The sequence below is a fragment of the Lampetra planeri genome, chromosome 48 (assembly GCF_965212315.1).
Source record: "Lampetra planeri chromosome 48, kcLamPlan1.2.h2, whole genome shotgun sequence".
In the NCBI taxonomy this organism is placed as follows: domain Eukaryota; kingdom Metazoa; phylum Chordata; class Hyperoartia; order Petromyzontiformes; family Petromyzontidae; genus Lampetra; species Lampetra planeri.
Window position 1 is genome coordinate 3449571 of NC_136154.1, and position 23539 is coordinate 3473109.

The 23539-nt window shown below is 51.0% G+C and overlaps 1 protein-coding gene across 1 annotated transcript in view; it reads right to left on the minus strand.

The window, feature by feature from the left end:
* Positions 1-23051, minus strand: part of LOC144733716 (von Willebrand factor A domain-containing protein 5A-like) — a 36837-nt gene extending 13786 nt beyond the window's left edge. The window contains exons 1-8 of the mRNA XM_078615742.1: positions 22988-23051; positions 21589-21794; positions 19557-19773; positions 18666-18844; positions 11085-11193; positions 9537-9769; positions 2542-2630; positions 1414-1558 (exon numbers count right to left, since the gene is read on the minus strand). Coding sequence (XP_078471868.1) covers positions 1414-1558; positions 2542-2630; positions 9537-9769; positions 11085-11193; positions 18666-18844; positions 19557-19773; positions 21589-21794; positions 22988-23030 — 1221 coding nt within the window. The 5' untranslated portion in view covers positions 23031-23051. The remainder of the gene's footprint in view (positions 1-1413; positions 1559-2541; positions 2631-9536; positions 9770-11084; positions 11194-18665; positions 18845-19556; positions 19774-21588; positions 21795-22987) is intronic.
* Positions 23052-23539: the final 488 nt, after the last annotated feature.

The window sequence follows — 23539 nt, forward strand, 5'->3', positions numbered from 1 at the left end:
GTGGAAGAGAGAGTTGGAGATAGAGACAGAGAGTGGCGAGATCGCCACAGAGGCCACGCAGGGCTGAGGTTGGGGAGTGGCGAGATCGCAACACACGGTAAGACTCGGCACCGCCAGCCAGCGGTGACCGAGCACGGAGGAACGGGGAGCAGCGGTGGAGCTGCGGTGAGAGCAGCCGGAGGGCTGCACAAGGGGGATCTGCAGCGGAGCTGCAGGAGCGCGAAAGGCTACGGGAGCGAAGGCAGAGGTCGAGCTGCCAAGCGGGGGAGACTCTGAGCGAGGGCCGTGTGGGGCGAGTGTAAGAACCCAAATAAAGGACAACGGAGACAGGCCCAGGATCGAGTCCTTTATTACACGTGTGTGTATGCCTGGGTATTTTGTACCATCGAACACTCCACCCCCACAACTCCCAATCAGTGATGGGGCAGTTGTGGAGAGAGTGGAGAGTTTCCCATACCTGGGTAGTGTGCTCATGACCGACTCCGGTTTAACAGCAGAGGTCTCACTCCGAATCAGTCGAGCGGCATTATCTTTTCATCGGTTGCGTAACACTGTGTGGAAGCTACCTGGTCTGTCGGTCCGCACGAAGCTTCGGGTCTTCTCGGCCACAGTCATTCCCTCCCTTCTTTACGCTTGCGAAACGTGGACCCCCCTAATGGAACATCTTCGCCGGTGAGAAATATTTAGACTGGCCTGCCTACAATCAATCCTAGGTTTAGACAGGCTGGATTGTGTGAGGAGCTCACAAATCCTCGAAAGATCTGGACAAAGTCCCATCGGTGAGCTCCTCTGGCAGGGCAAGGCTGCGTTGGCTGGGCCGTGTCGCCCGCATGCCCAATCACGACATGCCCAAACAGCTTTTGTCGGCCGGATAGAGGGGGCTAAACGGGCGCGGCATGGGCTAGAAAAGAGACCGAGTGATGTGGTACATGAGGATGTGGAGCTGAGTGGACTTGCCGATGACTGGTACCAGCGGTGTCAAGATCGGCATCAGTGGAGGAGGCTCATGAAGGGTGCTACTAGGCAGTTTAAGGTAGTCGCCCTCCAACAACAATGGAGGGCAGAAGAGTGTGATGTGGGCGGAGGAGGTGGTGTATCAGCCAGCCATCTCAGTCAGTCAACCCGTGGCACCTGGGTCTGCCCTGTGCCAGCGGGCATTCGACACTTCACATGGCCTCAAGGTGCACATAGCCTGGCACAAGCGTCGTGGTGATGTCACCGCCACTTAGTGGCGAATGGCGGTTGTTGTGTATATTGACGTGCCCCTCTGTGCGTATCTGTGTGTCTACCCGGGGGACGTTTGTAATTTTGGGTTAGCCGTTAAAGACACTAAACTGGACTAGCCCAAGTGCACTGCCGAATGGCGAGAGGAGGTGTGGGTGGAGGAGGTAACGGTTGGACCGCGCCACTCACCTGCCGGGAGTGTTCCGGCCGGAACGCCGAGCGGTAGATGGCCACCAGCGGCTCCAGGATTTTGGTGCCCCCCAAGTTGGCGCTCATCCCCTTGACGAGCTTCAGCGCCTCGTCCATGCTCGCCTGCGAGTACTCGCGGCTCTCCCTGGGCGGGGGGGAGTACAGCAAGTGGGACCGAGACGTCAACTCTCATCACCGGGGTGGTTACACCGTGGCATGCACAGCCCCCACTCCACTCGCTCATCCACACCCCCTCTCCCTTCCCCTTCGCACCCTCCCATTCCTCCCCTCTCCCTCCCTCCCCACTCACTCCCCACTCCACCCTCCCTCCCCGCCCCCACCCTCCCTCCCTCCCCACTCCACCCTCCCTCCCCACTCCACCCTCCCTCCCCACTCCACCCTCCCTCCCCACTCCACCCTCCCTCCCCACTCCACCCTCCCTCCCCACTCCACCCTCCCTCCCCACTCCACCCTCCCTCCCCACTCCACCCTCCCTCCCCACTCCACCCTCCTTCCCCATTCCACCCTCCCTCCCCACTCCACCCTCCCTCCCCACTCCACCCTCCCTCCCCACTCCACCCTCCCTCCCCACTCCACCCTCCCTCCCCACTCCACCCTCTCTCCCCACTCCACCCTCCCTCCCCACTCCACCCTCCCTCCCAACTCCACCCTCCCTCCCCACTCCACCCTCCTTCCCCACTCCACCCTCCCCGCCCCCACCCTCCCTCCCCGCCTCCACCCTCTCTCCCTGCCTCCACCTTCCCTCCACACCTCCACCCTCCCTCTCCGCATCCTCCCTCCCCACTAGGCCCTCCCTCCCCACTCCACCCTCCCTCCCTGCCTCCTTCCTCCCTCCACCCTCCCTCCCCACTCCACCCTCCCCCCCCACTCCACCCTCCTCGCCCACTCCGCCTCCACCCTCCCTCCCCGCCTCCACCGTCCCACTCCGCCTCCACCCTCCCTCCCCGCCTCCACAATCCCTCCCTCGCTCCCTGGGGAGGAATGGTCATCTGTGAATAAGAGCTTCATAGCTCATTGGATTCATCCTCCACTCTAAATACAGAGTCTGAGTAACAGGGGGGGCTGAGTGCTAGGGGGCTGGTCAAGGGGCTTGGGGTGGAGGCTCACGGGAAGAAGCTGTTGTAGCTGCTTCCAAATGTGTAGACGTTGAAGAAGCAGCCGAGAGGCAGACTCTTCAGCAGCAGCATCAGCGTCTCCTGCAGGGGGGGAGCATGGAATTAACATGGCGTAGGCATGGGGGAAGCATGGAATTAATATGGGGGCAGCATTGGGGAAATATGACATTAATGTGGGGGCAGCATTGGGGAAGCATGACATGAATATAGGGGCAGCATTGGGGAAGCATGGGGGAAGCATGGAATTAACATGGGGAAAGGATGAAATTTACATGGGGGAAGCATGAGAAAAGCATAGAAGAAAGGAGGCCACAGTTTAACACGGTGCAAGCAAAGGACTCAGACTCACCACACAGACCCACAGACTTACCACACAAACCCACAGACTCACCACCAGACCCAAAGACTCACCGCACAGAGGCCCACATAGACCCATACACACACAGAGACGCACACACACAGAAACCCACACTCACCACTCAGAGACCCATAGACTCACCACGCAGACCCACAGACTCACCACACAAACCCACAGACTCACCAAGCAGACCCAAAGACTCACCACACACAGCCCTACAGACTAACAACACAGATACTCACATTTAGACCAATACATATGTAGTGACATAAGAAGGGAGGGGCTGCTGGGGGCTCTGGGACCCTGGGCGGGCCAGGCGCTTGGGCCCCTTGGCGCCAGGCGCTGGGTTCCCAGGCGGATCAGACGCTTAAGCCTCTTGGCGCCAGGCGTTGGGTTCCCAGGCGCTTAAGCCCCTTGGCGCCGCCAAAGGGGGGGGCTGTGTGTGCTTTGTGGGATATCTGGGGGTGCACACGGCCCCACCCCTCGTTGGGGACTAGGCAAAAAGGGGAGCTCCCTGGACGATCAGGGCCAGTCGTAGCTCAAGACCCAAGACCCAAGACCAGCCATCTGAGGACCCTGGAAAGCTGTGAGAGCGAGTGGTGGTACTCTGGAACTCCCGGCTCTACGTCCTTGTGAGGGTGGGATCAGAGCGTAGCCAGAGTAGTGTATCTAGGCTATGTACCTAGGCTGTGTACCTAGGCTGTAACAGAGTAGTTGGACTGTTGGACTGTTGGAGTGTTGGATCGTAATAAAGAAGTTACCTCTACAAGTGTCTCCGGAACCCGTTACACATACACAGAGACCCACAAACTTGCCAAACAGAGACCCACAGACTCAGCACACAGAGACCCACACACACAGACACAGAGACTCACCGCACAGAGAACCACATAGACCTACACACACACTGATACCCACACACACACCGAGACCCACACAACAACAACAACAACCTCCATTCGACACTAAGTGGCGGTGACGGCGCTTGTGCCAGGCGATGTGCACGTTGAGGCCTCGTGAAGTGTTGATCGCCCGCTCCCAGGAGGTCAGGGGGCAGACCCAGGTACCACGGAATGACTGACTGAGACGACTGCCTGATGCACCACCTGTGCCCCCTACTGTGCCAACTTGCTGTGCTATAGCCACCCGGCGCTCCGCTCATTGTTGTGAGCATCGCTTCCGTTGTTGTTGGAGAGCGACTCCCTCCAACTGCCCAGTAGCGTCCTCCATGAGCCTCCTCCACAGAGGCCGATCTCGACACCGCTGGTACCAGTCATTGGCAAGTCTACTCAGCTCCACATTCTCTTGTACCACATCACTCCATCCCTTCTCTAGCCCGTGCCACGCCCGTATAGCCCCATCTATCCTGTTGAACAAAAGCCGCTTAGGCATGCGGTGGCTGGACATGCTGGCTATATGACTCAGCCAACGAAGCTTTGCCTGCTGGAGGTTCGTAGGCAGCCCAGCCTAAATGTTTCTTACTGGCGAAGATGTTCCATTAGGGAGGTCGACGTTTCGCAAGCGTAGAGAAGGGAGGGCATGACAGTGGCTGAGAAGACCCGAAGCTTCGTGTGGAGCAACAGACCAGGTAGCTTACACACAGCATTATGCAATTGATGAAAAGATATCGCTCGACTGATTCGGAGTGAGACCTCTGCTGCGAAACTTGAGCACACTGCCCAGGACTGGGAAACTCTCCACTCTCTCCACAACTGCCGCACCACCAACTGGGAGTTGTGGGGGTGGAGTGTCTGATGGTACAAAATACCCAGACAGGTGCTTAGTTTTGGTGGGGTTGATGGTAAGGCCCTACCGCTTAGTGGCACGCTCCAGGTTCAGCAGCAGCGCCTCCAACTCCTCTTCTGAGGGAGCAGCAATTACCAGAACATTGGCATACGTAACATGGTTGACCAATAGGAAGCCATCCCTTGACAGCACCTGGGCATCGATCAGCCTCCCATTGTATTTGTACCAGATGGATATTTCTCCGGTACAGCCATCGAAGGCTTCACGAACTACGTGGTCGAAATAAATGTAAAAAATGTGGGACCCGAGAGGACATCCCTTTCGCACCCCAAGGTGAACAGGGAATGGCTCTGACTCCAGCCATGTAGTTTTACCTGGGCCCGCTCTCCATCATGAAGGTCCTTAATGATTGTGTGCAGAGAATCAGGGACTCCAAAAGCATGAAGAACAACCCAGAGCTCAGGGCTACTGACGGAATCATAGGCCTTGACCAGGTCAATAAGGCAGAGATGTATCTTGTGGGAATTCCATACACCTTTGCTGTAGCAGACAAATAAAAAATATGGCATATGTGCAGGACCGACCCTTCCTGAAACTACATAGGGGCTCTGCAAGCCCCTCCTCAGCGGGCCTTTCCCGTCACACTGAGGAGTGAGATACCTGTGTAGTTGTTACAGTCTGTGCGGTCCCCCTTCTTAAAGAGGGGGACCACGAGGGCATCCTTCCAATCCTGCCAAACCCATCCAGTGGTCCAGAATGTTGTTATAATGTCATTTAGAGTCATCATCATAGGCCTGTGTGTCTCGAAAGACAATTATTTTGCACCTTATGAGGTCAGCTGTAGGTTTTGTAGTGCCTAGAATTACTTAGTAGGCCAATCCTTGAGTGACAATCCTTGCAACAGCGATTGCAAGTGATTGCGGTGGCAGCTCCAGAGGAATTTATTGCTTTTTCTTTTCGCCGCTCCCTCTTGGTCTGCCAAGCAGTGTGTATTTTCTCCTCGCCTCTCCAGCTAAGTCGGTCGCCGGCAGTTTTCTCCCAGTCATTTGGGTTGATGTCGCAGCTCTTCATGTCCCATTTACAGACATTTTTGAAGCGCAGGACTGGGCGACCAGTGGCCCGTGTGCCTGATGCCAGCTCTCCATACAAGACATCCTTGGGTATTCTGCCAACCTGCATGCGGCGCACGTGTCCAAGCCATCTCAGGCGCCTATGACTGAATAGAAAGTACATGCTGGGAATGTTGACCAAGTTGAGGACTGAGGTGTTGGGAATGTGATCTTGCCATTTGATACCGAGGATGTGCTTGACACATCGGAGGTGGAATGTGTTTAGTCGATGTTCTTGTTGGACGTATATTGCCCAGGACTCAGACCCATAGAGGAGGGTGCTTAGGACACAGGCACGGTACACCTGCACTTTGGTGTTGGGCATTAGGGATTTGTTCTCCCACACTATTTTGGTCAATCTGAACATAGCTGTAGACGCCTTCCCAATGCGTTTGTCATTCTCTGTTATAAGGGACAAATTTCAGGTGATGGTGGACCCCAAGTAGGTGAAGTCCTGAACGGCTTCCAGGGTGTAGCTGCCAATGTTTATGGAAGGGGTGTCCCTGACATCCTGGCCCATGACATTGGTATTTTCCAGACTGATTGTCAGGCCAAAGTTGTTGCAGGCATTGGCAAGGTGTTCGATGAGTGTCCGCAGACCTTGTTATATGTGTGCAGTCAGCGTGGCATCATCAGCGAATAGGAGATCTGAGATGGCCAAGGTTGAAGAGTTTGCCATCAGATCTTGTATGGAGAAAAACTCTGCTGTCCCAAAGGCATGTGTGAGCATAAGTGAGAAAAAGATGCCAAACAGTGTTGGGGCCAGCACGCACCCCTGCTTTACACTGCTGAGTATGGGAAATTCCTCGGAGGTGGTGCCGCTGTGCTGTATTGTTCCTTTCATGTTGTCATGGAAAGAGGAGATGACTGCCAGCAGCTTCGGTGGGCAGCCGATCACTTTGAGGAGTTTGAAGAGGCCTCCCCTACTGATGAGGTCAAAGGCTTTTGTAAGATCAATGAATGACAAGTACAGGGGCATTCTCTCTTTTCGAGATTTCTCCTGCAGCTGACGCAAGGAGAAGAGCATGTCAATTGTGGACCTTCCTGCTCTGAAGTCACACTGAGCCTCAGGATACGTCCCCTAGTATCTGTAACCTGCTGAGGACCACACGGGCCAAGGATTTCCCCATGATGCTCAGCAGGAAGATGCCGCGGTAGTTATTGCAGTCCCCACGGTCACCCTTGTTTTTATATAGGGTGATGATGTTGAAGTATCTCATGTCTTGAGGCATAGCTCCTTCTTCCCAGCACTGGCAGATAAGTTCATGGAGTTTTGTGAGGACGGCGGGTTTTGCATATTTCAGGACCTCAGGTGTGATACCGTCCTGTCCGGGGGACTTGCCACTAGCTAGAGAGTTGATGGCATTGTCAAGTTCCTTCAAGGTTGGAACATTTTCCAGTTCATGTATTGTTGGTAGGGGCTTTATAGCAGCAAGGGCAGCATCTGACACACCGTTGTCTTGTGTGTAGAGCTCTGCGTAGTGTTCTGCCCACCTGTCCATTTGCTCTTGTTAATCAGTGATGATGGCCCCTGAGCTGGATTTAAGGGGGGCAGTCCTCCGGATGTTTGGACCAAAGGCTGTCTTGATGCCTTCATACATGGCATGGATATTGCCAGTGTCAGAGGCGCATGGGATCCTACTGCTGAGGTTCACCCAGTAGTTGTTGGCGCAGGGTCTGGCGGTCGTTTTAGCTGCACTGCGGGCAGCTTTCAGAGTCTTTAATGATCCTGTACTTGGGACTTGCTTGTACTTCAGGAGTGCTATGCGCTTGGCTTGGAAGATGGGTTCCAATATAGCCAGTCTGTGTTCTGCCTTGTCTGCTTGCCAAAGGTATTGATGGCTGCATTGAAGATGGCGTCTTTGATGCATGGCCACTTTGTCTCCACGCTTCCATCTGGTGTGTCGTGTAGGGACTGCTTAAGGCTGTGTTGGAATTATTGAGTGAGCTCTGGGAGGGAGGTCTTGGCAGAGTTGATGCGTAGGTAGTGCTTTTGTTTGATGCGGTGTATCTTTTTGGGGCGTAGTCTGACCTTGCTGGATACCAGCGAGTGATTGGTTTCACAGACTGCACTGTGGTAAGATGCGCCTGCCAGAATAGTCTGTGCACAAATGCCACCCTCTCAGCATTTTGCTTTGGAGATCATCTATGCCTGGTGCCTATCCTGGTCTCAAACTATGGATCGCCTTCAGTATTCGTACTTCTTCAACAGATGGCACCTCAGGCAGTCACTCACAGGGGGTAACATCTTCCAATATTTTAGGCATGGCAGCCTCAGCAGGGTCATCTCCACTTTGCCCCATGATGTTTTTCCAGGCTGATTTCCCCTACCCGAAGACCTCACGAAAATGCTCAGCAAATCTGCAAACCTGTTCCTGGGGGTTGGAGATTGGATCACCATCCTTTTCCCTAATGATGGCAATAGGTGTAATGCTGCAAGTTACTCTTTTGCTGGAATTAAAGAGTGATTTGTGATCGCCAGTCACTGAGGCAGATTCCATCTCCTCAGCAACTCGTGACCACCACCCATCCTTGCAGCACCTCACGGCTCTCAGAACCTCTGAGCGAAGGCTGCGGTGAGCCTCATTATTCTCCAATGTTGGATGTTGTAGACAACGGGAGTGGGCCTGTCTTTTTTTCTCAGCCAGCCTGAAAACCTCCTCTGTCAGCCAGTGTCTCTGGGGAGGACTGGACCGTGTACCCAATGCAGCCATTGCAGCTCCATGAGCCACAGTCCTAAACCTCGCCCATTTCCCCTCGGCATGAGGAGTGGGCGACGATGCCAATTGCAGCTGCAAGCATTGACGAAATTCTCGCTTGCAACTTTCATCAGCTAGCTGAGACCAGGCCACTGTGGGTTTGAATGGAGTCTTGGGTATATACCCACCACCAGAGTGAAAGAATGGCAGGCGCATCTTACAGTTGACAAGCCGATGGTCAGTGGGCAGATCAGCTCCACGGTAGGTTCTGGTGTCATGGACATAGGCCAGCATCCGCTGTTCCATCACTATATAGTCCAGCAGACCTTCTTGCTTCGATCCGACATGCATCCATGATGTTGTGTAGATGCACCGATGCCGGAACAGCGTATTGGTAATTACAAGCCCATGGGCTGCACAAAAGTCTAGCAGCCTCCTACCGTTGTTATTGAGCTGATCTGGCCCATGCCTTCCAATAACTCCAGACCAGGTGCCAGCATCATGACCAAATCAGGCATTTAAGTCACCTAACAGGATGAATCTATCCCGAGGGGTCACTTTAGCTAGCACCTGTGACAGGTCATAGAAGGCATCTGACTCATCGGCCTTGCCTGCATCCCTCCACGGATGTTCATCTTCGGTAGGGGCATAAGTAACCAGGAACACCACTCCTTGCCTCTGGTTGATGGGAAGACGAGCCCAAAGTAGCCTGGGGCTTACAGCTTCCCACACCTCACTGGAATGCTCACCTACACACACACAGAGACCCACAGACTCACCACACAGAGACCCACATCACACAGAGAGACCCACAGACTCACCACACAGAGACCCACATCACACACAGAGACTCAAATACACACACAGAGACTTACACACAGACACACAAAGACCCACACACACATATAGAGCCCCACAGAATTACCACACAGAGACCCACATCACACAGAGAGACCCACAGACTCACCACACAGAGACCCACATCACACAGAGAGACCCACATCACACACAGAGAGACCCACATCACACACACAGAGACCCACACACACACAAAGACCCACAGTGGTGTGCCCACCTTGGCGCTGTCGATGCGAGTCTCCCTCCCTCCGCTGCCATCATTGACCATGGGGCATTCCATGCTGCCGGAGCAGTCCACCACAAAGATGAACTCCCCTTTCTGAGTCAACGCCTCCGCCCCCTTGGCGGACTTGGTCTCTCCCGCATCCGGGAAGAAGTTCAGCATGGCCACTGTGTCACTCATCAGAGCGGAGGCTTGGAGGAGGAGGAGGTGAGGGGGGAGGGGGGAAGGAAGAGTTTGAAGAGTTTGAGGAGGAGGGGAGGGAAGAGGGGGAGGGAAGGGGGGGCAGGGGGAGGAGGAAGGGGTAGAGAGGAGGAGGATCAGAGTTTGGCCGCATTGTCGTGGATGTTGACTTCCTCGCCTGGTACGCACAAGGTCGTGGGTTGTTGCGAGGGCTTAGAGAGAGTGACGATAGTGGGAGGGCTGGTGAGGTGACCTAGAGATGAGTAACTGGCTCATTGACAGATGGATGAGTGACTAAGTAAGTGAGTGACTGTATAGTCTATGGGTAAGTGAGTTACTAGGTTGGTGAGTGACTAGGTGGGCAAATTATTGAGTGACTGGGTAAATTACTAGGTAGGCGAGTGACCGGGCAAGTTACTGGGTGAATGAGTGAGTGACTAAGTGAATGAGTGACTAGGTAAGTGAGTGAGATCGTGAGTGACTCATAGGGTGAGTGACTAGGTGGGTGAGTGACCGGGTTAATGAGTGACTGGTTGGATGAGTTACTGGGTAGATGAGTGTGTGTCACTCCAGACGAAGCTTCAGGTCTTCTCGGCCACAGTCATGCCCTCCCTTCTCTACGATTGCAAAACGCGGACCCCTCGAATGGAACATCTGAGCCGGTTAGAAACATTCAGGCTGGCATGCCTACGATCCATCCTGGGTTTAACCAGGCTGGATTGTGTGAGGAGCTCACAAATCCTCGAAAGATCTGGACACATTCCCATCAGCGAGCTCCTCCAGCAGGCAAGGCTGCATTGTATGGGTCATGTAGCCTGCATGCTCAGCTACAGCATGCCCAAGCAGCTTCTGTTTGGCCGCATAAAAGGGACTAAACGGGCATGACATGGGCTGAAGAAGCGATGGACTGATGCGGTACGAGAGGATGTGGAGCTGAGTGGACCTGCCCATGACTGGCCCAAGTGGTTTCAAGATCGGCCTCTATGGAGGAGGCTCGTGAAGGATGCTATACTGGGCAGTTGGAGGCAGTCGCCCTCCAGCAAGAACGGAGGGCAGAGGAGCGACTTTCACAACAACGAGCGGAGCGCCGGGCAGCTAAAACGCATCAAGTTGGCACAGTGGGGGGTACAGCTGGTGGTGGTGCATCTACCGGTCATCTCAGTCGGCCAACCCATGGCACCTGCTGGATCTATGCTGAGACCTCCTGTCAGCAGCGAGCCTTGGACACTTCACGTGGCCTCAAAATGAACCTGGCCTGGCACAGGCGCCATGGTAATGTCACCGCCACTTCGTGGCGAATGGCAGTTGTTGTTATTGTGTGTCTGTGTATGTCTGTGTGTGTGCATCCATGTGTCTCCGTACCCTTAGCCGTGCTGCCCGCCTCCAGCAGTGCGAAGGGGTGGTGCTTCTGGATTGGGTGGACAAAAAGCTCCACGTCACGGTCCATCTTGAACCCTTCCCCCAGAGACACCTGGGCACACGGTAGGGGTGATGGTGGAGCAGGAGTGGGGAGGGGACAGGAGGGAGGGTGAGGGAGGGAGGGAGGGTGGGAGGGAGTGGAGGGAGGGAGTGGAGGGGTGGTAGAGGAGGGAGAAAGGCCATCACCGCTCATGGCCACAATATAGTTCAATTATAGATTTGAAGCTTTCGTGACTGCAAGTATTCATATTCTTAGGTTTTTTCGGTAAAGTCACGTAGGTAAAAAATTTAAATTATTAAAAGTAAAATAAAAATAAAATAAAAATCACGACGTTTCGGAGGCAACACAAGCTTCCGTCTTCAGGTGGAACCGTCACAGCACGATAGCTGTATCAAGTAAATGAGAGATTCCAATGGATACTACCCCGTATATATACTGGTTGAGGTGTGGGGGATGGGCCAGGAACGGCCCACTTTTTATTGGACCTACATAATGATGGGAGTTACTCCAAAATTAAAAACGATCCTACTAATAGCCTAGCGCCAAAAACCAACAAAATCATCACGAGTTCGACTTCCCTAATCGAACCAACCAAACGTCCCTCTCTAAAACCATCGGCGGCAAGACCTCCCAGACTCTATGGTCTTCCCAAGATCCATAAAGAAGGCACCCCGCTACGACCCAGCGTGTCGACGATCAACTCTCCTACTTACAAACTAGCCCGGTTTCTATCAGATACTCTGCTTCCCTTCACAGGCAAGACCTCTTCGGCAGTACTCAACTCAACCCAATTAGTCTCTATGGTCAAGGACATGGTACTATTTCCTGATGACATCCTCGTCAGTTTTGATGTAGTATCTCTGTTTACCAAAGTCCCAATACCGGACACCCTAACAATAATTGAGGACTTGCTCCAACATGGATTGAATTTCGATGTACCTGCGCTGGTTAGGCATTGCCTCACCAACACTTATTTTACCTGGAATGGCACCTTCTACAAACAGAATGAGGGTACCCCTATGGGCTCCCCCTTGTCACCAGTGATAGCCAACATGTTCATGGAAAAGTTTGAATCAGACGCCATCCAGACATCCACCCTGCGTCCTTCCCTGTGGAAAAGGTATGTGGATGACACTTTCGTCATTGGACCACATCAATTCCAGACACCCATCCATCAGATTCACCATGGAAGTGGAGAAAGATGGTAAACTACCATTCTTAGATATTCTGTTTGAGAGGAGACCTGACGGATCCTTGGGACATTCTGTCTACAGGAAAGCCACCCACACAGATTCCTACTTGAAACCGGATTCCCACCACCACCCATCTCAAAAGAATTCTCTCATCAAAACGCTATACCACAGAGCTCATGGCATTTCTGACCAACACCACCTGGCCCGTGAATTAAGACATGTACATCGGGCCCTCAGGATGAACGGATACTCTGACCGCACCATCCGCCAAGCTGTTTCTCCCACCATACAGAAACTTCTTCTTTAGTGCTGCCTAACGGCGTGTGTGACTTCACGATGATATTGGTCCCGGTCTAGCGTGTAGAGTTTGTGCTGTTGTTAATTGTAGCCATGTTTTGATGTTACCGAGCCATGTCGTTATTGGCTATCCTGGTCGTTTTTTCCAATTCGATTTTTCCTTCCAGGATTTGCTTTAATAGCTGGTATTTGTGGTCGTTTCGGGCAATGTGGCCTAAGTAGTAACACTTCCTGCTAATGATGGTCTTCAGCAGTTGCCTGTCAGTGCCCATATCTTGCAGAACTTGTGTATTGGTGGTTTTGGCTGTCCATGGGATTTTCAGCATTCTTCGATAAGCCACATTTCGAAAGCTTCGAGCCTTTTTGTTGCTCTTGTTGTCAGTGTCCACGTCTCTACTCCGTACAGCAGAAACAGCCACATGAAACTCCGATCAAAACTATCACGTTGCCATACATAGCAGGCGTGACCAAAAAGATCTCCAAAATTCTAAACAAACATAAGATCCAAGTCCGATTCAGTACAGTGCATAAAATCCGTGATCTGATTCCATCTGTGAAGGATGTCGCTCCTGACTTACAGTATCCTGGAGTCTACAAACTGAGTTGCAGTTGTGGTGATTGCTACATTGGAGAAACGAAACGTCATGTCTCTGATCGTGTCCGCGAGCACAATTCAGATCTGAAAGACGGCAGAACTGATTCTTCGGCCGTTGCCGATCATTGCTACAACTCTGTGGGCTCTCATGAAATTGTCTATTCCGAGACCAAGGTACTCTACAAACCTCCTGGCTACCATCAAAGGTTTGTACACGAAGCCATACAAATATACAAACACAGACATAATTTCAACCATGATGATGGGTACAAACTGAGTAATCATTGGAAAGATGTGATTAACCATGCAAAAAAGATTTAACTACACATTTGGACCATCTTATTTGACAGACAACTATTCGTGAGTTACTGTACAGGTTACTGATAGACAGCCAGTTTTGTTTTACCATGTTTAGCTTCTTTTTCACACACTGGTTTCCTGCTATAAGTTTTACCCACCAAACAACATAGCAGGAGGCTGTTTCTTCCTGACCTGCTATTGTGCTTTTACCATCTACATGGCAGAGGCTCGGTCTCATTAGCAGCAGTTGCACTTTGAACAATTCTGGCACCCCCCCCCCTCTCAGGCTCAGCCCTTTGTTATGTAGACTAGCCATAGTGTCAAGCCACACCTTACCATAATAAAGGCTCAGTCCTTTGTTATGTAGACTAGCCGTAGTCTCAAGCCGCACCTTACCATAATAATAAAAAGTGGGCCGTTCCTGGCCCATCCCCCCCCCACCTCAACCAGTATATATACGGGGTAGTATACCTTGGAATCTCTCATTTACTTGATACAGCTATCGTGCTGTGACGTTTCCACCTGAAGACGGAAGCTTGTGTTGCCTCCGAAACGTCGTGATTTTTATTTTATTTTTATTTTACTTTTATTAATTTTAATTTTAATTTTTTACCTACGTGACTTTACCGAAAAAACCTAAGAATATAGTTCAACCAAAAAAACGCAACCCCGGCGCAATCCGCGCGCAACCCCGGCGCAATCCAGAACTGTCTGATGCAACCCGGCAGAACCCGGCACAATCCAGAGCTACGTGGCGCAACCCACAGACCCAGAGACTAATATAGAACCATAGAGACCCACAGAGACCCAGAGATTTATATAGAACCAGAGACCCAGAGATACTCATACAGAACCATAGAGACCCAGAGACTCATATATAACCATAAAGACCCAGAGTCTCATATAGAACTACAGAGACCCACAGAGACCCAGATATTCATATAGAAGCAGAGACTCATATAAAACCATGGTGACCCACAAAACACCCATACTCATAGAGATCTATACTAAAACTAAACTATTTTCAGAAGTGACCTGGCAATCACAAATGATAGCCCAACCAAGTGGCTTATCATCATCATCACGTGGAAATGTATAGCAGTAGCCAAATACTCTTAAACGCATAGAGACTTTGATTCTAAATGTGGAGGGGAAAAATTGGAGCATCCGCAAACTCCAAATGTACAACAGGTTTCAGAATCAGGAACGAACCCACGACATCCTGCATACCAGGCGGGGAAGATAACATCACGCCACGGTGAGAGGCAGAGAGAGACACGCTCCAGAATCGGAACCCACGACCTCCTGTTTACCAGGTGAGGTAGTTAAAATCTCACCATGTGGAGAAAGAGTGACGCAAACTCATCAGGGTCAAGATTGGAACCTCCAAATTCCTGCGTAACAGGCAAGGTAGTTAACATCTCGTCAGGGTCGGGATCAAAACCCATGACCTCACGCGTACCAAGAGAGGTAGTTCACATCTTGTCAGGGTCGGGTTCGGAACCCACGACCTCCTGCGTAGCAGGCGAGGTAGTTAACATCTCGTCAGGGTCGGGATCGGAACCCACAACCTCTTGCGTACTGTTGTATCCTAACCCTTCTTCCAAACTTGATATTTTTATATATTATCATCATTGATATATAATGAATGAAAACACCCCAAAAAGCAGCAAACTGCAAAACACCAGGTGTTGTTAAGTAATGAACTGGAGGAGGGCTAGGATGACAGAATTTGCAACCTTGCTTCAAGGAAGGAGGGGGCCTGATGAACGGGCATATGTCACCCGTGCAGGCGGCAGAGACAGTGGGAGAGTCAGCCAGACATAATTAAGGCAAAAAGCCAACCATCCTGCATGGTTTTAAGGAATTAAATTATTAAATCCAGGGTGAGTGGTCAAATGAAGTGGGTCAGCAATGCTGTGTGCACAGGGGAGGGAGCTGATTAACAACCCTGCACGGCTGAACGTGAGGGGGCCTTTGACCTGAAATTAAGAAGGTTGGATGACCACAGTGAGACGAATAAGAGCGTTGTATATCTCAAGAATGCAGACTCAGCTGAACGGCGAGGCTGCGGAGGTCACCAAAAGTTCGTGTTCGCCTAGTTAAGTCGAAAAGCTCAATTATTCTGTATTGCTATTAAAGTAACGTTAAAGTCAGAATTTAACAACAGGGTAGGCTAAAGTTATTGATATTCACACCCACTCCAATTAAACCAGGCCACAAGTTACGCCTACTGAACCATCACCATCATTAAGTCAATATGAAATGTTATTTCCATACCTTAATATACAACTCGACCCAAAGCATATGACAATCAGAACCTTCCTAAGTCAAAATTGAATCGCACCCAGACAGGAGCGAATAGTCGATATAAGGTTGAAGAGGGAAGGAAATTAAGAGCACGGCGAACTGCAAACGTAAGCAAAAGCCGGGAACGACACCAACCCAGCGACACCAGCCAGCAACAGCGAGTCGGGCTTCGACAGGCCATAAAAGTAGGAATAATAACTCTCGGGGTCAGGGGACATCAGAAAAAGCAAGCAGACAAAAACCAGAACTGACTCCAAGGTTCAACCGCCCTCACCTACAAGGAGTGACGGAAATTAATGAGGCCTTGAGTTAACGGCGTCAGCTGGACAGCAACAACAACCGGCGAGCAGAGACAGAGTGAGGCAAAAACCTGCGAGGCTATGAAATGCAACTTCATGTCAGTGAAGCCTGACCAACAAGTTAAGTTAATGACATCACAATACATAATATCGTACATAACATCAATGTTAACGCTATTCACCGTCAACTATATTCCGCTTATATAACCATGCAGACACCAAGGAATACGAATTCCTAGGATCAAGAAACTTAACCCTTAACCTAAGATATCGGAAATAAATTAATAATAATAAGCCTATGCATGAAAGACAAAAGTAAAACTTATGAAAAGCCAGGATAGCGGGATAAATCACCACCAGGTCGAAATAAAATACATAATAAAAGAGCGATGTTAAACCCAGGGTCGGAGAGAAAGGGAGATCCCGGCCGTCTTTGTATCCCCGCAGCGCGGGATGGGAGTGTGTATGTGCTCGGGGAGGCACCTCCACTTGGGTCAAGCACCACGATGGGAAACGACACACCTTAGGCTACATACAGAATCATAACTGGGAAATGGTAAGGGACAAATGTTAATTTAAAACTTTTTAACCATGTCTGTGTGCGTCTGTGAGGGTCGGAGGGAGTGTGCCCCTCCCTCCAGGTCGTGCACCCAGACAGAGAGACGACTTCGAGGCAATTTGTAACATCTGATTGTTTGCTCATGGATTTTATGGAGGGAGTATGACAACGGAAAATACCATGGGTGATGCACACAAGGACACACGGACGTACGGACACACACATGAACACACCTACACACGGACAAATCCTGACACAGTAAATCAAAAGAAAACCCCGCCTTGTGGGCAGGACCCAAAGGGATTTTTCGGCATAAAAGAAAGGACCCTGAGCATTGGAAGCCAGTTCGACCAGGAGTCAACTCATCACGAGTTCGACCAGCGGGTCGGCTCCGGAGCGAGCTCGACCGAGCGGGTCGGCTCGACTCATCTTCAGCTCGACCGAGCGGGTCGACTCAAGGGCGAGCTGCGACTAACGGGTCGGCTCGACTCTTCAGCTTCTGGGACTCAGCCGAGTTCAGACGGCTCTCGGGGCTCGACTCAAGCGGCTCCCCATCTCCTCTGCAGGCGGGCAAGACCCGCTTGACAGCTCAACTCGGCCGCGACAGCCAACCTCTGCCGAGTCGGCGGTTTCCCTGCTGCCGCGAGAATCGCGGTTTGGCGACGACGCTGCGAGCGAGCTGTGGGCGCCACCTACCGACCGGGTTCCGAATTACGACAGCGTGTCAACGGACATCCGAACCAAATTCACCACGGCGACAGAGGAGCGACTAATACGTATGACGCGCACCGCCCCCTCACCACACGACCACCCGGCGTCTGTTTGACATAAAGAACCGACTCCGAACACTGACTATTGAAGACAACTCTTACCACTCAAACCCACTCGAACCCATAAGCCATCCGTGGCTGTGAAGAAAAACTCGAGACCGAGTGATGGCCCTCCGTCATTTATAAGAGTATTATCTTTAATATTTAGTGGACTGTACTCTTAATCGCTTAAATTCCCAGCAGATCTTCGGAAAAGGAGCGCCGTTGCAGGCCTTTACTCCGAGCATTCTGTTGTCAGATAACCTGCCGATGTATCTGTTGAGATTGGTGCCTTTAAGAATAATAACTGTTTTTGATTGTGTTTTATCGCCGTATAATCTTTCAAGTATAATCATTCATTAACGTTAAGGTTTTCTTAGCATAGTATTTGCATGTTTTAACGACTCTCTCTCACTAACAACCATCGCGTTACGCGGGATCCATGTGCCGTTGTCAAGTGAAATCAGACAATCATTGATGATACTGTATTGATGCCGTGTTGACGTTCCGGGATTGAGAGTTCGCATACTATATCATAGTTGAGGTTGAATTAATAATAAATTGATTAATACAGAAGTGGTTGTGTGATTCTTTCCTGAAGTCTATGCATAAGATCTGCTTCTGCGTTGAGATCTGAACTTGGTGACCTTAATAAACACACTAACACATACTCAGTAAATGTTAAAGCGATAACGGGGCGAACCGGGGACCTAAATAAGCGAGAATGAGACGAACCTAGACAACGAGGCCGAGTTAATCTAAGTTAATCTTGTATACTTACACCACACCTGCATAACTGCATACGATTAATTGCCTTATTCCGATCGATAACCCACCCTCGTCACCGAGGCGGGGTCTGGTTATCATAACGACTTGCATTATCATAATTACACCCACTCGCATAATTACTACAATTACCTCTCGAATTGGCATAATTAAATGTGCATAATTACATAAATTAACATATTTCCGGATAATTACACATTTGGCCAAATTTCAATTGATTATTATTATTTTCACTGAATATTCATAACCCACATATACAACATAATAATTTCACCCACGCACGCATACAACATATCAAAATTTTCACACCCAACATATACAACAGTACCAGGCGAGAAAGTTAACATCTCCTAGCCGGCACGTAGCCACCCTTGCCTGAGCCACGGAGTTGCCAGGGCTCGAGAAGGAGACCGGCCCAAGGTCGCAGGCCGAGGTGACGGCAGCTATGCCTCCCGGAGCCTCGGCGCGGAGACGGAAGGCCATTGAGTAGGGCAGCGGCTGGGAGCAGCTCACAAACGGCACGAAGGGCAGCGGGGAGTCTGCTGGTGATAAGCCTTGTGGTGGGAAGGAGGAGAAGGGAAGGGAGGGAGCAGAGGGAGGGAGCAGAGGGAGGGAGGGAAGGAGGCGTGTGTTCGTGTTCATCAATGTAAGGTTCACAATGGCCGTGTCGGAGACTGAGCCAGTGAGGCTTGATGAGGCCGATCTGAGAGCCGCAGATTCCGCTGCAGTTTTGAGCAACGGGTTACGTGATGGTGGTTGGTGGTGGACGATGACGGTTGGGGCCTTCTTGGTGGGGGCGCCACGGTGGCTAGATGTTAACTCCCTCGCCTGGTATACAGGAGGTCGTGGGTTCGATACCAACCCTGACGCCTGCTGTATATTTGGAGTTTGCGGTGTCTCTCTCCCCGTGGTCACATGGATTTAACTCCCTCGGCAAGTATACAGGAGGTCGTGGGGTCGATCCCAACCCTGACGCCTGCGGCTATATATTTGGAGTTTCCGTGTCTTTCTCTCATCATTATCAAGGTGGCTAGGAGATTTTAACTCCCTCGCCTGGTATACAGGAGGTCGTGGGTTCGATCCCGACCCTGACGCCTGCTGCTGTATATTTGGAGTTTGCGGTGTCTCGCTCCCCGTGGTCACATGGATTTTTCTCCGGGTCCTCCGTGTCGGAGACTGAGCCAGCGAGTTCAAATTGGTCACATTGTTCTCACCGCAATATCGCTGCATTACAACCACTGTGTTGTAGTCATCTCGTCACCTCACCTGGCGGCGTGTAGCGAGGGTTGAGCACCGTGGGCAGGCAGAATCTCACCGCTCCGTCCGGCTCGACCGCCAACTCGCTCACAAACTCCACCCGCAGCTCAGCCCCCTCGCCCGCCCCCAGGTTGCCCAGCATGCACTGGAACACGTCGCCCCGGTCCTCGGAGAGCAGGAAGGCCGTGTGGCTGGAGCTCAGCGCATCGTCGTATTCCTCCTTGGCCTGGGGACACGATGCACCCCGTGGGAGACACGGTGGCACTCAATCATCCACTCACACATCCACCCATTCACTTATTCAACCACTTACCCACCCACTCAATAGCCCACTCACCCACGCACTCACTAACTCATTGACTAGCACACACACCAACCCACTCACACACTCACCCACTCAATCACTCAACCACTCACTAACCCATTGACAAGCACACTCACCTACTCACTCACTAACTCATTGACTAGCACACACACCGACCCACTCACTCACAAACTCACCCACTCTCTCACCCACTCACCCATTTACCCACATATCCTCACACCAAAGACAAACATCCCCTGTATAGCCTGAACAGACTGTTAGGGCAAGTGGTGTTAGCGAGTCCGGCACGGCACACGAGGGGGTGGGTGGCCAACACCACGCCTGGCCTCCTTTGTCTCCCCAGTGGCAATATTTACACCACCGCACCGGCTACTCATTTAAAGCTGAGTCTACCTAGGGGAGGCCCAGGACCCGTTCAGATAATAACTATCACTGGTGTTGGTGGCCGTGAGTGGGAATTGAACTCGGACCGCCAGGGTTCGTAGCGCAGCATGCCAATCGTTGCACTACCACTGCCCAGTCATGTCCACTCCGTCTATAGCCACGCCCACTTTAATTGTTTATGTGACAGATGCTATATTGGACCGACGGGGCATAACACCAGCGTAAGACTAAAAGAACACCAAATAAATATTAAATTATCTCAAACACAACTGTCGGCAGTGGCAGAACATGCTTGCCAACAAGGACACTCAATTGCTTTTGATAACGTTGAAGTGTCGTGTAAAACTAATTATTACTGGCAAAAACTTATAAGAGAATCCATTGAAATTGAGAGAAATAGAAATAACTTTAATCGCTCTGACAGCTACAGGCCTAGTGCGGCCTGGAAGCGTATTATTAAATAATACATATTACAATTCCTTATAGGGGAAACAAATATAAATTAACTGATTACTAATGTAGCATATAATTATAATAACACACATTACAACTAATTACTAATCTATAACTCATTACTAATCGTAAAAATTTACTGATTACCAATCTATTATATAATTACAATACCCCCCCTCCGCCTCAAATCATTGCACCTGATGAGTTCAATGATGACGTCACCCTGCTGCTGCTCTATTTAAGACCGGGAGCGAGAGGGGAGCCTCATCATTCTGGCGAATTGCCCGATGATGCTGGATGTAATTTCCAGCGAAACGTCGTACTCAATAACACACCGGTGGGCTAAAGTAGTGAACTATTTATCCTTTCTCAACGTGACACTTTTTTTGCTGATTGGCCGTGTCGGGTGGTGGAGGGTTACGACACATTTATAAATAATGCTATCTAACCCAAAAACGTTTATTATGAATAATATTGGGCGCGAAAGCCTACGTGTTAAACTGACTCATACATTCACCCACCCTTCCACCCACCCACCCACTCACCCACCCACTCATCCACTCACACACCCACTCACACACTCACTCACACACCCACCCACCCACTCTCACCTACCCACCCACGCATACACCCAGCCACTCAAACACTCACCCACTCACTCCTTCACCAACCCCCTCACCCCCTTACTCACCCACCCATCCACCCACTCACCCACTCACTCATACACCCACTCACTCACCCATGCACTCACCCACTCCCTCATCCACTCAAACACCCACTCACCCATTCACCTACCCACTCACCCACTCATCCACCCATCCAGTCACCCACCCACCCATTCACCCATTCACTCACTCACTCCCCCACTAACCCACCCACCTTCTCCTTCTCCTTGATGACGGCATCGATGTGGCGCCCGTTGAGGCTGGCACTAAACGCGTGCACCGCCGAGTCGTCGTCCAGCGGGAAGAGGAAGGAGGCCTTCACCGGGAAGGCCTCGGCGTTGAGGTAGCTGAGCGTGGCACGCACGGAGGCCACAAAGCCCTGCACGCTCACCTCCACCGACACGGCCTTCAGCGGCACCGCTGTTGAGGAGAGGTCAGGTGAGGTCACGTTAGGTCAGGTGAGTTGGTGAGGTGAGGTGGGGTGAAGTGAGGTGAGGTGAGGTGAGGTCAGGTGAGGTGAGGCGAATCTCGCATTATCATGAACGTGTTGTTTTGTTTTCAAAATGACACCCGCTTAGTCACTTGCCCCAGCCACTACGACATAGCCCCGCCCCACTGAGCCGCTAACCCCGCCCACTACAACCATAGCCACGCCCACTCAGCCACTAGCCCCGCCCACCACAACTATAGCTACGCCCACTCAGCCACTATCCACGCCCACATCGACATAGTCATGCCCATTCAGCCACGAGCCCCACCCACTATGCCACAGCCATGCCCCCCTTAGCCGCTAGCCTCACCCACCTCTCCAGACAGATATACATAATCTTTGGTTCTTTCGGTAAAGTCACGTAAATAGAAAAATTATGATAAAAATTAAGTGTTTTTTTTAATCACTATATTTGTATTATTGTTTTTCTATCTACATGACTTTACCGAAAGAACCATAGGATATTAATTCCTGTAGTCACGTAAGTTTTAAGTAAAAAAATACCGACATACACACAACAAAGACAAAGTTACCCAGTAAAGCTTCAGCAGACTACTGGGGCAAGAGCTGGTAGCGAGCAGCACCTATAAAGGCCAGCACGGCACATGAAGCATTGGGTGGCCAGCACAACGTTCGGCCACCTTTGTCTCCCTTGTGGCACCAGATAGTCATTTGAGGCTGAGTCAACCTAGGAGAGGCCCAGGACCGGTTCAGATAGTGCCACACGTACAAACGCACACACAACACCTGCAATTCGCCACTAAGTGACGGTGACGTCACAACGGCACCTGTGCCAATCTAGGTGCACTTTGAGGCCACGTTAAGTGTCCAAGGGTCGCTGCTGGCAGGAGGTCACGGTACAGACCCAGAAGGTGCCATGGGTTGACCGACTGAGATGACTGGCAGATGCACCAGCAATGTCCACTACTGTGCCAACTCGCTGCATCTTATCTACCTCGCGCTCCGCTCATTGTTGTGAGCGTCACTCCTGTCTGTTGTTGGAGGGCGACTGCCTCCAACTGACCAGTAGCAGCGTCCTTCATGAGCCTCCTCTATAGAGTACACACACACATACACGTGTACACCACACACACTCATCCTGAGTACACACACACACACTCACCTTTCTCTTGATACTTATGCACGAAGATGAGTCCACAATTCATGATTGCAGATGGCGATTCCTGTGTGTGAGAGGGGGGGTGGACAGCAATTAGGCAACTCAGTGGTACACTGAAGAAATAAGTAATATAAAAAAAAAAACTTGTTTTTTTAAACACGCTTTAATGAAATGTACTAGTACAGTGATACCTCGGTTCACGAACTTAATTCGTGAACTGACTCTGGTCGCGAACCGAATTGGTCGTGAACCGAGGCACATTTTCCCATAGGGTTCAATGTAAATCCGGTTAATCCATTCTGACCTTTTTTTTTGGTTTTTGAAGCACAAAATTATGAAACAAATTACAATACACATTAGTACTGTACAGTATAGTAATGTATAAAGAGAGAACACTAACCTTGCTTGAGATGACTTCAGTAAGCACTCAAATGGGTGAACTGTACAATACAGCATGTACAGTATTGTACAGTACAGTAGTACAGTACAGTACTGTGTGCTAAAAAGCACACCAAAAAGTCACTGAAAGTGTCTTCACATTACTCACAGTACTTC